We start from the raw sequence: 16432 nt of genomic DNA, 5'->3' as shown, positions 1-16432 counted from the left end.
TCTAGAAAGATGTAACAATTTAGCCTATGCTTTATGGTGCCATATTTGTGTTACTTCTAAAGTGCAGGTTAGTTAGGTGATTACATTTGCATTTCTTATGTTATCTTCCATCTAAATGTCAGATTGAATTAGATTAGCTCAACATATGGTGGATAATCCTTTAAGCAGTAATGTGATTCTCTGTTTCTGAATGAAATGTGAGACTTAATGTACTAGTGACTATGATGCATGTCTGCTTTGCTACGATATGTTATGTATAGCAGCAGGAAGGACAGAACATGAGATAAGAGCCCGTCAGTGTTTATGAGTGTAGAGTTTGGAGAATTGGCTGTGAAGATAAGGTGAGCTGAATCAGGGGAACACAGACTCAAAGTCCTGCCAACTCTGCCATCTAGTGCTTAAAATGTAACATTGCTGGTGTATTGTAGCATCAGTTTTGTGTAGTACCATAAAAGTACATAAGGATGGAAATGTAGCAATACAAATATTTACAGGCAATGCAAGGAAGCTTTTCTGCATTCATCTGTTTCATGACAAAATGAGATTCTTGTAAACTATTAGATATGACACAAAGTCACCTTACCGGTTGGAAATTGCAGAATGCTTATTTATACTGTGATAATTCAGCCTCAGGTTAAACATATAGGCCTACAGTATACAATGATTATAAATACACACATTCTGTAGTAATACTTAATGCTGTTTGAGTATACCTCAGAGACAAACCCTCTCACCCTCTCTTGTTTCCATTCCTCTCTTGGCATTTAGGAGATCTACGATGACATTTACTGCAGGAGATCCACAAGTATGCGACTAAGCTCTTTCTATGTAACCTGGTGCATTCTGTCACCAACCTTTAATAAACTTTATGACATCCTCAATGTAAAGCTCCTCTTACAGTTCCATACTGATAATAGTAGTACATCTGGGAATATCCTCCTCAAGTAGAAGCGCTGTACTGGACCTTAATCAAGTACAAGAAAACATTACTTGTGCTGAACGGAAATAAAAACTTTTTTAAGAATGCTGTGAGTCAGTTACCTAAGATTCAATGTGACATCTCGACTCAAATCATTTCCATGTACAAATGAATTTAATCTTTTGAAATTCAGTGATCGTAGTGACCATAGGGCTGAAACAAAAATCAAAGAAAACACTTTTTAAAATTTGTTTTTATTCTTTTTAATCGTTCAATTTTTCAAATGTCTATGAAAAATGTTCTAATTCCTCCTTGATAGTAAACAGAAAATCTTTAGGTTTTTAATTGATAGTTGGACAAAACAAGCAATTTAAACATGTCAACTTTGGCATGTCAACAATGGCAGTCTATAATTCACAGAACTAATTGGCAGATTAATCGGTAATGAAGATAATCTTTGGTTGCAGCCTTAATGCACAAAGAATTACTATAACTCTTGCAACATGTTATTCTTCTCTGCTGTCTTTCTGTATGTTAATATGGCCACCAAACACTTGCTTTAATGCTCACACACAATCCTTTCGAGCAATGTATTTGTTTTCAAACAGCACAGTGTCATCTTCTTTTGGTCGGGAGAACTGATTGTGTGAAAAGTTGGAGACTCTTCAAGCCTGTTTTATTCTGACTTTTATTCTGATTTAATTCACTTTAAATCTGACTTTTGAGCTCACGTTTCATCTTTTACACAGGTAAACATTGCCACCTACTGTTCAAAATAGAAACCTTGTGAGGGTATAACAGGGCCAGACACTTACAGTTTCACATGGTTTAGTTCATGTGAGCCTGTTCATTTCCAAAAAGAATTCGGAAATCTTTGAATATTTTGATACCCCAACTTGCATGCCATGACATGTATATTTATCAAATTTCATTTACAGACAAGCCAGTATTTGTATGCGTGTGTATAGGGAGTCACTTTTATGTGCTGTAGTTGCACAACCTTTATAAACAAAACCAAAATGTTCGTCAAAATGCAGCAGTGAAATGTGTTTACACGCCAAGACAAAACATGAGATGACAGGGAAAGAACACAAGGGACGTCTGAGACATTAGCAAGAGGAGTTCAGTTTCATGGATGCCACACACATTTAAGCACACAAGTTTCCAAGAGAAAGTATGGCCAGAGCTGGCAGGCAGAGCAATGTGAGAGTAGAGACTGGAGGGGTGACTGGACAGTAGCCACAGCACACGGCTCTGGTGCTTCCCAGGACATTGTGTTCTTTTTAAGGGAGGCAGCGCTCCATGTTTAACAGTTCACCTTGTCCCAGTGCCAAATGAATAGACTAATACATGGGGTGACACGATTTAACCAATGAAAGACACAATTTAACCAAATAATTCCTGCAAGCTTGTTCAGAAAAAAATTAAACATACGTCTTGATCTAAAATGTTCTCATACTTGTGCATTTTATAATCAGCTGCCCCATTCATGTATAAGAATCAACAATTTATTAATGCTGCAACATTTAGCTGATTAATGGATTAGTTGATTGGCAGGAACTTAATCTGCAACTATTTTATTAATCTTGTAATTGCTTCAGTTTTTTTACATTTTTTATTTTTCAAACAAAACTACTACATTTTCTCTGGAACCAACTTCTCAAATGTTTGAATTTTTAGCTTTTCTATGTTCCATGCATATCATCGCAGACTGAATATCTTTTGGTTTTGAGGTAGGTTTGGGTAAACATCACTTTGGGTTCTGGGAAACTGTGATGAGTATTTTTAATTTTCAGATTACACTCTGATCTCACAATCATTAGAGTTACAAATGATACACAGTGACCTTAAAAGTTTGAAGTTATACTATTTAAAGGAGCTAAGCCTTATGCTGTATATCAATTTACCTTTACATTTTTTCCACTCTACTGTAGAAGTTCAAACTACAAGGTCAATCAGGACACATGCATGCAACTTTTTGGTATAGAAAATATAGTCTTTCCCAAAATTGATGCAAGTTGACCATATCTCTAGACATCCTGGTAATTTTGCTGTCACATTAACAAAACAACATTTTAATCATGCACCAGTGGACAGGACAGTGATTTCTCAGCTGCCACCTTGTGCGTTCAGGCTGTGTGTACACATACTTGTGCTTGGCAGAGAAGGTGAGAGAGGTTTTTCAGCAGTGGCTATGATGCTGTTACTTTCCTTGGCATCAGTCTCACTGTAGAGAGTAAGTGATATAAACTAGATATTTGCTTTGTGTTATAAGCGTCGGTCTGTTTATATCCCCTGCAGTTTAGTAACCTTAATGTAACCCCCTCCCACCTCTGAGCAATGCAAGATATAATGTGATAGCCATAACAGTTTTGTATACTAACCTTTTAACGTGCAGCAGCAGTTTTAAAAAGCTGTATTGCAGAATCCATTTTATTTTTCTCTTTTTAAAAATATTTTTTATGGATACTTCTATGCACTGCTTGTGCACAAATTCGGTATGTTCCCTGCACACCACTGTAAGAAAGTGCACTGTCCATGCCTCTCAAATTGACACAACATGCTCCAAATGACCTACGTTGTCTGTCATCTGTTGGCATCCAAGGACAGGTGTGAGCGTCTGCCTGAGTGATTGATGGATGGTTTCACTCCCATCTGTTTCTGTCCTGTCAGAGTCACTTGTTCTTCCGTCCGTAGCCGTCTTACGCGAGTGAACCCACATGAAAATATAACACAGGGAAATGCAGTGGGGCAATCTGCTCCACAAGCCTCACCGCAGTAGTAAAATTAGTGAAGCAATTACACAAAGATGCATTAATTTTTATCTAAATAAAAGAGGAGACTAAGATGCAGCTTAGTGTGGTGACTTGTCATGAAACATGAGTTGACAGCTAAACTTCTTCCCTCACCTTATCCTTGCTCTTCTCCATCTGCAGCCGTGAGCCCAGATTTTTGGCTTGAGCCACTCTGGCTCTGTTTGCAGTCTGCGCCTTCATTGTCAAAATCATTTCATGGTGGCTTGAGCAAAGCTGGATTCCCCCTAAGCTCTGTTATCTGTGAATCTATGGGGACAAAATTAGTTTTTAAAATGTAGGAAAGGTAGAATTGTCAGGAAATAGCTTGATTAACCAACCTTGAGTATGTTGCAGCCTCCTATTTAAATAATTTTGAGTATAGCATTCATTCTCTTATTTGGCGGTTACTTAGGAACTTAATATCTGTTTATATCCTGTGGGTTTGTATAAACACATCTGTTGTACATACATATTTTTGATTTATAGGGAATATGGATTACGGTCATATTACAAGAGCTAAGTTAAAACTGATCCCTCACTCTCTTAAGGGAGGTTATCATTAGATGTTTTTTTCAGTGAGTAAAGGTATCATATAAATCATATGTGTCACCCAGCTCTTCTTTCAGCAGAAGGGCTAAACATCTTACTGTGGGTCCTCATAGCCAGGAACCACAGGCTTCCTCACGTTTCCCCTGACACTGGGTGCAAGTTACTGGCATTCAGCAGATAAAGAGGGAATCTGAATTGCAACATGGTTCTCATTCACAGTTGTATACAGACATCAGTCCCAAATAACTAGCAGCCCGGTGCTTCCAGACTCTTCAATGCCATAAAAATCATTTAAATGTTGCTCTTTATCTTGTATTTTGCAATAACATGAACATTTCTTCTTCTTAGAAAAAAACCCCACATGTGAACTCCATCTTTATCCTCCTCAAGAATCTGGACCATCTGTTACAATTTCATTGTCATTTGAAAAAAAAAGATCTATGGCAAAAATGAGTGAGCACTGACACACTTGTCCCACATGCTGAAGGAGTACTGTGTATAGTCACCATTTTGACACCTAGCAGGCGAGTGACGGAGGTGGGCTTTGCACTTAAAGGCTCTCAAATGTCCCATAGCCTGAGCAGTGCCAAGCCCCCACCCTGAGCACTTGAACCCTGCTGACGTAGGCTGTCCATTTACATTTAGGGACACTGGCTCACTCCATTCTTAATACCATTTCTAGTGTGGAGAGAAGCAGACATCAGGGATAAGGTGTGAGAAGATTATTTCCAATCAGAGCTCTTTTTTTGAGTTTTATAGTTTAAAGATTCTGCATTGCTGGTGATTTTTGATGTTTTAATCTTCAAATTTTTATGGAGTGAAGAATTCTTCTTTTATTAGCTTGCAAACCAACGGGGAGCACCGAAGGGCAGAGCTGGCTACTATCTTTGAAAAAGTATTTTCGTCTGTTTCACAGACGTTATTTGTCCTCTTTTTGTCTCAAGGTAGTGCCTTGACGTGATTTTTATATCACAGGAAACCATGAGTTCCTTGGTGATGAACACAGGAGGAGACCAGAAAGATGGCAACATCACAGGCTTTGACCTCATACAAAATCGGATTGAATCACTGAATAGCAAGATGGACACGCTCATCAACATTCAAGAAAAGGTCCTGAACCGGCTCAATGGGATGTCTCAGGACATTGATGGCATTGAAAAGGATATGGAAAATCTCAAAGTTGACAAGGAAGAGATCTATTTTCCACCCAGGGTAGTGAACCAGACCCAGGTCATGGGGCAAGAGGTGAAGGAGATATGCCAGGAGATGACGACCATAATGTCAGTGGTTAACCAGCGGTCCGAGCAGCAGGCTCAGAAGCTTGAGGGGATGGAAAAACTAGTCCTCAGCATGCAGCAGGTAATCGGCTTCCTAGGCGAAACGGTGAAGAGCTCACGGGTTATGGAGCTGATGTTCAAAGGCCCTGCAGCCAGAAAGGGCGTCAAACCTAAAGACAGTAAAGGAAAGCAAGCCACCAAGAGGAAATCATGTACAGACACAATAAAGAAGAAGCTTGACAAGGTGAGACCAAGAACCTGAGTAATGATTCATGTGTGTGTACTTACATTGTAGTCAAATGTGAAGAGACTGCAATATATTACTGTTTCATTCTGTAGGATTTAAAGAAATATGCTCCAACTAAGTCATAACCATACATTCCTTACAGTTTTAACAGTTCATCAGTGTAAAGTGTGCATTTGACATGTTAAATTCTGTACACCAAAGTGTGCATTTTACATGTTAAGTACTGACAAGTGTTGCCATCCATCACAGCCCATCAATCACTATGGATCTAGTTTTATTTATCCACTCTTGTCCTTTTCTGTGATGCAAAAGACACTACATATTTTCCATGCTGCCTTTGATTTCTTAGATCTTATTAGTATCTTCTTGTTCTTGGCAGAACATGTGAAAATGATCATAGCAGCAAAGCTGACAAGTCCAACAAACCTCTTGAATGTGACTTGGCTTGTATGTTAAATTCTCCATATAATGAGACTGCGTTAATAGGTAGTGGCTGGGCTTTGGGATGTTTAGCTTGCCAAATGTTTGAAGGTAAATGGCTAATTTAATAGTGTTATGTAAGTTACTGCGCAATCAATATATCACTTATAACTTACAATTTAACTCAAATTTATGCTTGTTGGATGTCTACCCATGTTGAGATCAACGTGGTCTCCTTGGCATGAAGTGCACTGTGGGGGGATCCCCCAACAGGGCACAACAGGGCTGGTGTGAGGTCAAGGGTGAAATGAGAACGGCCCGGTTTAGAAATGCTGTTTTTGGATGTGGGCTGCAATGTTTGTGGTCTAAAAGGTCTTTAACCCCTTCAACTGATTGGGAGTCAGGTGTCAACAAATTGTGATGAGTCAGTCTTTCTCCCCTTCTCTCTTTAGCATTGTCCTCCTCTCACTGACTCACTTAAACCAGGCACGTTTCCATCCATCTGACTGTTGTTAGTCTCTCTACTGTCCATTTCAGTTGTGGTATGTTGTACATCACTTGTTTTCAGTGGTTACCCCTCAGTTGTAATGTGTTACACAGCGGGTATTGCCTCTAGACCGTGCCATGTGATTCTTAGAAAACTGCAAAACTTCCTGCAGTGCAAAATAGTTCTTCATAAAACTTTATTGGGAGTCCTGCTGATAATGCTGTCAAGGTACTTTTGATTTAGAGGTACTTGTAAAAGTCTGTATTTAACAGTTCATGTAGTATTTCAGAATAGTTCCAGATAAGTAAATAAGTGAATAAAAGAGGGAGTTATGTAAATGTAATGTTAGTGAGGCCACTGTGCTTTGCACTTGTATGTCTGGATGCCTATTTATATTTTAAACTTAATGTACTTAGGTTAAATTTAGGCTTCTCTGGATTTCCCACAATGAACAAAATACTCAACTTTGCATTTTTAAAGAATTTCCTGTGGCACAACTCATCTCCAAATCAAACCTGAATATTTTTTTCTTTTTCTATCCAATCATAAGACAGACCTGTGTCCCTGTATAAAGGTCACTAAGTGCTGACTCTCATCAGAGGGCTGAGCTGCACTTACTGGTACCCTAAAGCATGTTGTCACTAATACTCCAATCACTTATGTAGCTGCAGAGGCCAGCATCATATCTCTTTTCCTCTATCAACTACAAGGAAAAAGCAAACTCACCTGAGTGGTTGTGACGTCTTTTGACATTATCACATACTTGACGAAAGAATGCCATAGTGCACAGTGTACAGTGTACTGTGTTAGATTAAAATGGGATTGATTTAATCTGCATAATGTCAATTAAGGTTTTGGGTTGTGATAACTTATCACAGACAAACTTGATGGCTAGATTATATTCTAAAGATTAGTAACTACATACCATACATTCATAGTTCTTGGCTTCCATGTGACTGGCATTTCAGGGAATTTCTGCTATCGTCAGAGCACTTACTAAGTAGGTGCTCCATCTTCCTCCACCTCCAGAGGTGTGAGATTTTTGCCAAGTAATTTCTGTTACTGTTGCCTCTACATGCTCTCATCAGTCTCCCAATGAGAGATTTGAACTCAAGCAAACATCACTGTCACTGGGGAAACACTACACTCGAAATATCTCACCTGCTGTTTAACTCACGACAGCATCCAAAGGACAAATGTGACACATCCCGGGTTCAAGACAGGTTTTTCCATGCTAACCTGATCAGAGAGTGAGTTTCCTCATCTGAGGTATTTGAACAACAGCCCCTACGCTCGTCTGTAATATTTTCCACTCGGGGTCAGCATTGCATTCCGTTGCTGAGTGTGACAAGTGATAAGCTATAAATTCACTGCCCTGCTGCTGTCTGTCCATCTGCCATGTATAATCAAAGGCATGCCATTACATGTCAGTTTGTGCATGGAGACATGAAATAAATGTGCTAATCTGTAAACTGAAAACAGAGGAAGGGTTGCTTGTATTTTTTCCAATTTCATTGTTTTGTCATTTCATTCATTATTAACTTGATTCATTTGTCATGTCGTGTGTATTCCATGTGACCGCAACTTCATCAGATCAACTTGTTACTGTAATTTTATTGAAATATTAATTTGATGTTTGTTTCATTTGTCATGTGTGTATTATGTGGCCCATCATATCAACCTGTTTTTTGACATCATAGGTTACATGTGACATTTCTTCCATTACATGTGTATTTATATAAAACTAATAAGCATTGCCATGTTGTCTTGTTTTTTACTAGAAAACTACCTCTAATAAAGCCAGTAAAGGGAATCAAGAGATAACTCCTGCATGTGAGTCCAGTGCTCTGCAACCTTCTCACAAGATAAAGCTCCATGGACCAAAGCATTTCCTCGCCTCACGCAAATGTGGAAACTTTGTAGGTTTATTGTACTTATAGTCTGTATGTATGCAGAAAAGTGTCTATATTAATGCACTTTTACTTTTCATGGCTCCATGTTCCTTTTCTGTACTGTCCTTACATCCTCTTGAGTGCTGTCCTGATACTATGTGTGTTGCTTCTCTCTGTGTGGCTAATCAAGTATAAAAGTATACAAGTATACAAAAAATAATTACATTTTAGCTGTGGTATAGTAAATAATACCAATATCATCTAGCTTTCTATTTTAGAATCAACAAATTGTGAAGTTCTGGTGAAGAGGAAAACCAAATTAACATTCTATAAATGTTATAATATTCCTTTTACATAAAAGTTTTAATCAGACTCAAAGCATGAGATTTCTTCGAGAATAATTGTCCTGATTTTTCTTTTTCCATATTTGTATTTCACAGTTGAAAGACTACAAAGGCAAAGATGGCACAGAGAAGCCCTGTTTGAGCCCTAAAGGTCTTAAAGCTCAAAAGAAGAAGAAGCCTCCAGACACAGCAGGTGCTGAGATCAATACACTGTTACCTCTACAGAAATATGTCAGTGTTTCAATGCCAGTGTCCCTGCATAGCACCACAGCAATAACATGTAAATCAAAACCTGAATTAGCCCTTTTTATGAGAGGATCATTACTTTCTGTTAGTTGTAGTGATTTTCTTCCACATGTGCAGCTGTAGCGTACTAGCGTGTAAACTGTGACACATGAACAAAGTTCAAAAGGTTAGAATGAAACACTGGGAAACCGCATACTGCTCCCTTAAACCTATCACAAAAAAGCAATATTTCTCAATATGATTTAGACTAAATACTAATTCTGTTTAAACTTCTTGTAGATCATATCCCCTTAAAAAAGCAGGTGCTGCTGCTTGAAGAGGTGCAGAAACTCAACCAGGAGAATGCAGAAAAATCAGGTCACCAGATCACCCCTGGACATCTGGATCTGGAGGCAGGAGTACCTCCTGAAGATCAGCAACTTGATGCTTCTGGTTTCAACTTGGTAGACTTACTGCGTGAAGATGCCCAAATGTTTAAGGAAAAACATGAGTCGGTTGAAGGGGTTGGTGAGGAGGAAGAACTTGGGGAAAAGGTGGCTGTGGGGGATGCAGCGATTACAGAGGAAGAACCAAAGCTTGATGTGGAGGATGTGGTGAAAAAAACAGACAAAGGACAGCAGGAAGTCCAAGAGGAGGAGAAGAAGGAGAAGAAGAAGGAGGAGGAGGAGGAGGCTTCTGTTGCTGAAGAAGTAGTCAAAAAACCAGAGCTCCCTGCTGCCCATGATGATCAAAAAGACCAGACTGTGACAAGGTAGTATATAACTGCAACACAGAATGTTTGTATTTTATTTGCAGTGGTTAATGCAGTGGTTATGTGGGATAGAGCCTCATTCATCTGGTATGGATCATTTTGGATTGTTGTTTGAATGTTTCTGGTACTGCAATCATCCAGATATTTAATTGATTCAATTTTGTTTTGAATCTTTTCAAAGAAAACTTTGGCAATCTATGTACCAAAGTATATACAATCTGTAATAAAAAAAATCACCAAAGCTTATTAAAACATCAACTTTGTTCCAGCAGTGATGAAAACCAAAGCAAGTCCCCACCTCAAGAGGCTGAGCAGGACCAGATAGCAGAGGTCAGCATGAGCACCATGTCCATTGTGACCGAAGAACACTTCATGGTGGAGGCACACACAAAGAGCCAGGTGGAGGAGGACAAAGAAGAAGAGGAGAGGAAGGAAAACAACAAGGAGGATGAACAGATGCTGGAGTCTGAGGGGTGGGCTGTCTTCAGGGCAGACGGAGTTGAATTCCAGTTAGACCTAAAAGCAAGGGTGGAGCAAGAGAGACAGAAGAAGGAAGCAGAGAATGATGCGGAAAAGAAGGGTGATGACGATGCAGAGCGGTACTATATTGGTGAGTCAGAACTACTGAATAAAAGAGTTGTATTGAGCCAATTCATTTGGCCCCTAACAATACCCGACTGGCAGGATCAAATAAGTTCATGATAAATTCATGTTTTTTTTATTTTGATCACAGTATCTACATATTTTATACTATTAGCTAGAAATGCTCATATTAAAGAGTCTATAGTTTTATTTATCATTTTTTTCATCTAGTGCTTTCTTGCTTTCTTTATCGAAGATCTGAGAAAGCTAAGTTGGTACAATTAAATGGGTCTTGGCTCTTGAACCTCTTGAGCAAGTCTGGCAGGAGGACTAGTGGTTACTTCTCTTCCATACCTAGACAACAACCATGCCTGTACTGGATGTTTATCATAGCACGTTAGTACACAGTGTACTAACTTCTTCTGGCAGCCATGTACCCTTCGATTAATAATGTTGCTTGTCCCTTCTCACATTCTTCATAACTTATCAAAACAGATTATTTTTTTCTACTTTAGACTCCACTCCTCCTCCAGCAGCTCCGTTTAATCACCGCATTGTGTCAGCCAAGCCCAATCAGATCTGCAACTTCTACACCATCAACTGGCAGGAGGTCCTGGGCGGGTGAGCGCTACACTTTTCAAATCTTTGTGTAATGTCAAAACATTGAACATGAAAAGAGAATGATGACTAGTTGATTTACTACAGATCAAAGACAGTGAGAAAGCAGTTCTCAATTTGCCATAAAACCTAATTGCGTAACCCTCTCTCTACCCTTCCCCCCTCTCCCCTGGTTCATAACTTTAGAGTCACGGCAGTTATTTTTACTTTAGGACTGAGTGGTATGTGAAACTGTATCCCTGGTGCCAGCTGGGAGCTAATCACTAAGTGTTAATCCAACTCTTCAAAGAGGAGACACAACCCACCTCAGATTTAATGAAATAACAGATTAAGTACAACACTCCCATAAAAGGAAGACCAGTTTTTGATTTGTCACGGGAAAACACACAAACAGCATTTTCTACCCTTATTTTAAAAACCATGTGGAGGGTGTAGGGGTGATAGAGTTGGCAACTATGACTCTGCAAGCTGATTTTCTCTCTTTCTCTCTCTCTCTTTCTCTTTCTTTCAGGGGTCGTTTTGGTCAGGTGCACAAGTGTATTGAGAACTCCTCTGGTCTCACTTTGGCAGCGAAGGTCATCAAAGCCAGGGCTCAGAAAGATAAGGTATAGCATTGAACCTACAATGTCTTGATAATAAGTTAGTCCTATTTTGATACAGAGAGAACTACACCACATGATATCAAAAACAGCAGCACAGTTACAATTTTTAGTACATACTATACTAATACAACGCAAGGACACTGGAACAGAAGCTGAGGGAATACTTCTCACCTAGGTGACAAATATTTGACCTAGAAGAGAGAAGATGCATTGTCTCATAGCAGAGAACAGCTGACACCTCTCATCGTGTTCGTGTGTTTGTCTGCATCTGTGTCTGTTTGTCTGCTTCTGCATTTGTCTGTCTGCACCTGTGTTTTTGGTAGGACGTGGTGAAGAATGAGATCCAGGTCATGAATAATCTGGACCATGCCAACCTGATCCAACTCTATGCAGCTTATGAGTCAAGGAATGACATCATCCTTGTGCTTGAATAGTATGCTCCCTCTTTTATACTTTCAGCACATGTTTATGAAAACAGAATAATGAACGCCTGATAATGAGAACTTGTCTTTGATAACATTTATTTTGTTCATTAAGAGCTATGACAATAATACACAGCAGCATTTCTGTTAATTATGAGATCAAATAAATGATGAATTGAATTTATATGACAAATTTATCTTGAAGAGTACATCTGTACATAAGATTAAATTAGATTTGATGCTTTAAATTATGTTCTTGAGTAGTGTTTTACATTGTGCTTTTTCTTTGGTTACCTTAGTGTTGGTGGAGGGGAGCTGTTTGACAGGATCATTGATGAAAACTACACTTTAATGGAGCTGGACGCTGTGCTATTCATCAGGCAGATCTGTGAGGGTCTGCAGCACATGCACAAAATGTACATCCTACACCTGGACTTAAAGGTAATGTTTGACACTTTTACATTTTTCCCTCCTAAATCACGTGATACAGGAAAGAAAATGAACACATTATTCTTTCTGTGGAGGAATGTAATAAAGTACATTTACTCAAGTACAGTTTTGAGGTACTGGCACTTGAGTATTTCAATTTTATGACACTCCACCACATTCCAGAGCATACTTTTTACTCCACTATATTTAATTCATAGCTGTTGTTGCTAGTTTTCAGGTCTTTATTTTACATCTATTACAGATTATGTATTTCAAATTTTTTACATAATTATGCTGTTTAATATTTGTGATTAAGTTGGATCACAGCAAAGTATTTCAGTATTTCTTCTGAATTTCAGCCAGAAAACATTCTGTGCGTAAACAGAATTACAAACAAGATCAAGATCATTGACTTTGGTCTTGCCAGAATGTAAGTGTTGATATCCACCTCAGAAAATGTGCTTCTATTTAGCATTTTTAGCAACAACTTTAATCAAACTATTACAATATCAATCATAAAGATTTTAATCATGTCTGCAAATAGATATAAACCGAGGGAGAAGCTTCGAGTGAATTTTGGCACCCCTGAGTTTCTCGCTCCTGAAGTGATCAACTACGACTATGTGTCGTTTAATACAGACACGTGGAGCCTCGGTGTCATCACCTACATGATGTAAGTAGACATGCAAACACACACACAGACATACACAAACCAGTTCTAATGACTGTTTGTCTCTCCATGTTAGTCTGAGTGGTCTCTGTCCCTTCCTCGGCGATGATGACAACCAGACTCTGAATAACATCTTGTCCTGTCAGTGGAACTTTGATGAACCAGAGTTTATAGATACGTCCGAGGAGGCCAAAGACTTCATCAAAAGACTCCTCATTGTGAACAAAAGGTATCTTCTGCTCTGTATTGTCTTTCTGTCCTTAAGTGAGACTGACATCTGATGAGATTTAACCCGATATATCATTTATGTTTTCAGTTGGAGGATGGGGGCAGCTGAGGCCATGAGACATCCCTGGCTTGCTGACTCAGTCCTTCATCACCGACTGTATACCAAGGTAGAATACACAGTGCTCTCCTGCATGTTTAATAAATAACTTGAGAAACTACACAAGATTGTTGATCTGAAATGAACAAAGTAACATTGAAACACTGAAGAATCTTGGACAACATCAAACATCAACTTCTATTTTAATGTCATTTTTAATTAGCAGCAATACAAAGTGTATTGTCTTTTGTAGTTGCTCTATAATGTTGATGAAAGATATAGAAATCATACAGTAATGTAATAATGTTTTTATGACATGTAAGTTAAATATGCATTTAAAAAAAAGCTAATTAGGGACTAAATATGTTTAAGGAATGAAGTAATCTATATTATGTGTCAAAATAATACATATATTTTAATTAATCATGAATTAAAATTTTATTGCTGCCCTTCTCGTTTTCACAGAAAACTATGTGCAGATCACGACGATCATCATGTGTGCCCATGACTGATAGTTGAGGTGGGTCCATTTTAGTCAACTTTTTTGTCAGTTCTGACATATTTCTCTCACACCCAGGTGTTGGCATATACAAGTACTAACACACAAGTGTTTTTATAAACAAGGTCGGGGGTCAGGGGGGACAATAACAAGGCACAGACCAAGAATAAAAAACAGTTAGTATACTGTTACACTGATCGGTGTTCTTTCCTTTTTGTATTTCACCTATCAATGTGTTCAGAGGAATGTTCCCTAACCATCCACAAGGGGGAAGCATGTCTTAAATTTTGTGCAGATGTGCAGTTTCAGTGTCTTTCTGAGACTGAATTGTCCCTCAATGTCTTTTTTAGGGCTCTATGATGATGTGATGGCTCCAGCTATGGCCACTCGGACCAACCTTCCTGTCCATGAAAATTACCGAAATTTCAGTCTGTGCACCTGTAGCAAGAACTGAAATTCTAGCCGCCCCATTTACCTTTTCCTGACATGTGATCCACTGTGTTGTGTTAGTGTAAGCAATATACAATAATCAGTTTTGTTTAACTGGGATATAAAAGTGAATATTTCCATCATGCATTATATTGTAAGTTCATGAAAAGAATCTGTGACTGTAATGTTACAGAAACAAAGTTTGAACAAAATAACAAAAATATCATATATAACCCAGTACAATATATACTATAAATGCTACCTTTGTGAAGCCTACAAGGTTCAATTATTGTTGACACTTTGTCAAAGTAATGCCCATTTTACTGTATTACTTTCTGTTATTGTTTTTCATCCCCTTGAATATGACATTTCAAAAACAGTCCTAAACTCATATTCTGACCTAACTTCATTAGACACAAACAGTATTATCATACATGAACTCAGTGTGGCACCTTTGCCTTGAATGTTCAATGTGCTCTATTTCACTTACAAATATCTACTCAGGGGTACAATCTCACTCACTGTATCTCTAACCAAATACACTCTGCTGTCACTTTTCACTGCTGTTTTCATCCTCTGGAGATGGATAAGAGCTTTAGATTTTTAGAATAATACCTCAAATAATACCTAATGCTACAGCATGATGCATAATGTGTGTTGGAAATAATCTGTGTGGCATTTCTTCTCTCGCTTATAGATAGTTTCCAATATCCTTTTTTTGCCTGTAAATAGAAGCTGAACTGTAAATACAACAGTCAAATTCTATTTAAGGAAAACACAAGAACTCAATAAAAATGGTAGATGTGTATTGTGCCTATGGACAGAATGGAATTTGTGTGGCTGGTGTCATGAGCTGTGGTATGTGCACTTTATAATGTTATTTATTTAAACATAGATTATACATGAAGCTACCGTAGTTCCACTGGAAAGGCTGGTACGCCTTCAGTTCTCTTCTTGTCTGTTTTAGTCTGCTTTAGTCCTGTGTTTATAAAGAAAGTATATTTTTACTACATAACAAACAATTCAACAATACAATTCATGTCTTATCAGCTAAATGTATTATTTTAATTCTTTGTTAAATTTAGCATTTAGGAGATTGCTGAAGGTTGCATGTCTTTATGTGTTTTATCAGCCATTAAACCTTAAACTTGACACAGAGTAATAATTTTTTTAATCTTTTTTTTTTAAATTGTACTGTATGCTCGAGTTGTCATATCACACTGGTGCCACTCTTGCAGTGTGATTATGTTACCTTATAGATGCTTTTTCCACATCATAAAGCTTTCTTTGAATTGCCTTCTATGAAGGTTCACTAACTGAAAGTAATACACTTCCTACCTACTGGTGCCTAAGTTGATGACATTTTACTAGAACTAGAACCTTATATGAGTTTCATTTAATCTCATGATGAACGTTAACTTTAATTGTTGTTGAACACAGTGTGCCAGTAAAATAAGTTGTTCTCACCGAGTATAAACAAGTTCAAATTCAGCATGTACTTTTGAAGTGTGTACACAGCCATTAAACTGAAATTGTGTCTTAAATCAGTGTGTTTGCTTTATTGCTATTTTTTTCGAGTTTCAACATCATACAGTACAGTTCATAGCCTTTTAATACAAGGTCATGAAATAACACTTAACGGAAGAAAAGAAGAAATACAAACCAGTGTTCAATAACTGTTTTGTGTGTGACAAAAAGGGTCGACACCCATGTGTGTAATATAAAAATAAAGTAAGTAATTGTGACTTAGGTACTCAGGTACTAATCATATATTAATCATCATGTAGAAAAAAATCTCTCTTCTCTTCAGGGATCCTGACATTTAAGACCAGCAAAAGGTCATGTTTGAAAGTGGGGATTTGACCTTTGCCCTGGTTACACCCAAAGACATAGTGGTCACAGTGAATTTCCCTTTGCATTGTTGCATAT

The 16432-nt window shown here is 38.1% G+C and overlaps 1 protein-coding gene across 1 annotated transcript; it reads left to right on the top strand.

Annotated features, from left to right (window-relative positions):
• Nucleotides 1-5244: 5244 nt before the first annotated feature.
• On the top strand, nt 5245-14509 carry mylk4a (myosin light chain kinase family, member 4a). Its single transcript, XM_062429292.1, has 16 exons — nt 5245-5784; nt 8476-8613; nt 9027-9123; nt 9456-9927; nt 10200-10257; nt 10327-10537; nt 11025-11130; nt 11639-11732; nt 12053-12162; nt 12451-12592; nt 12940-13010; nt 13125-13253; nt 13327-13479; nt 13567-13645; nt 14041-14095; nt 14425-14509. Exons 1-15 carry the CDS (start codon nt 5245-5247, stop codon nt 14092-14094), a joined length of 2454 nt encoding a protein of 817 aa, XP_062285276.1. The 3' UTR covers nt 14095; nt 14425-14509.
• Nucleotides 14510-16432: the final 1923 nt, after the last annotated feature.

The sequence above is a fragment of the Scomber scombrus genome, chromosome 11 (genome assembly GCF_963691925.1).
Source record: "Scomber scombrus chromosome 11, fScoSco1.1, whole genome shotgun sequence".
Lineage (NCBI taxonomy): Eukaryota > Metazoa > Chordata > Actinopteri > Scombriformes > Scombridae > Scomber > Scomber scombrus.
The sequence above is the reverse complement of the archived record's forward strand: the minus strand, read 5'-3'. Positions and strand labels throughout refer to the sequence as shown.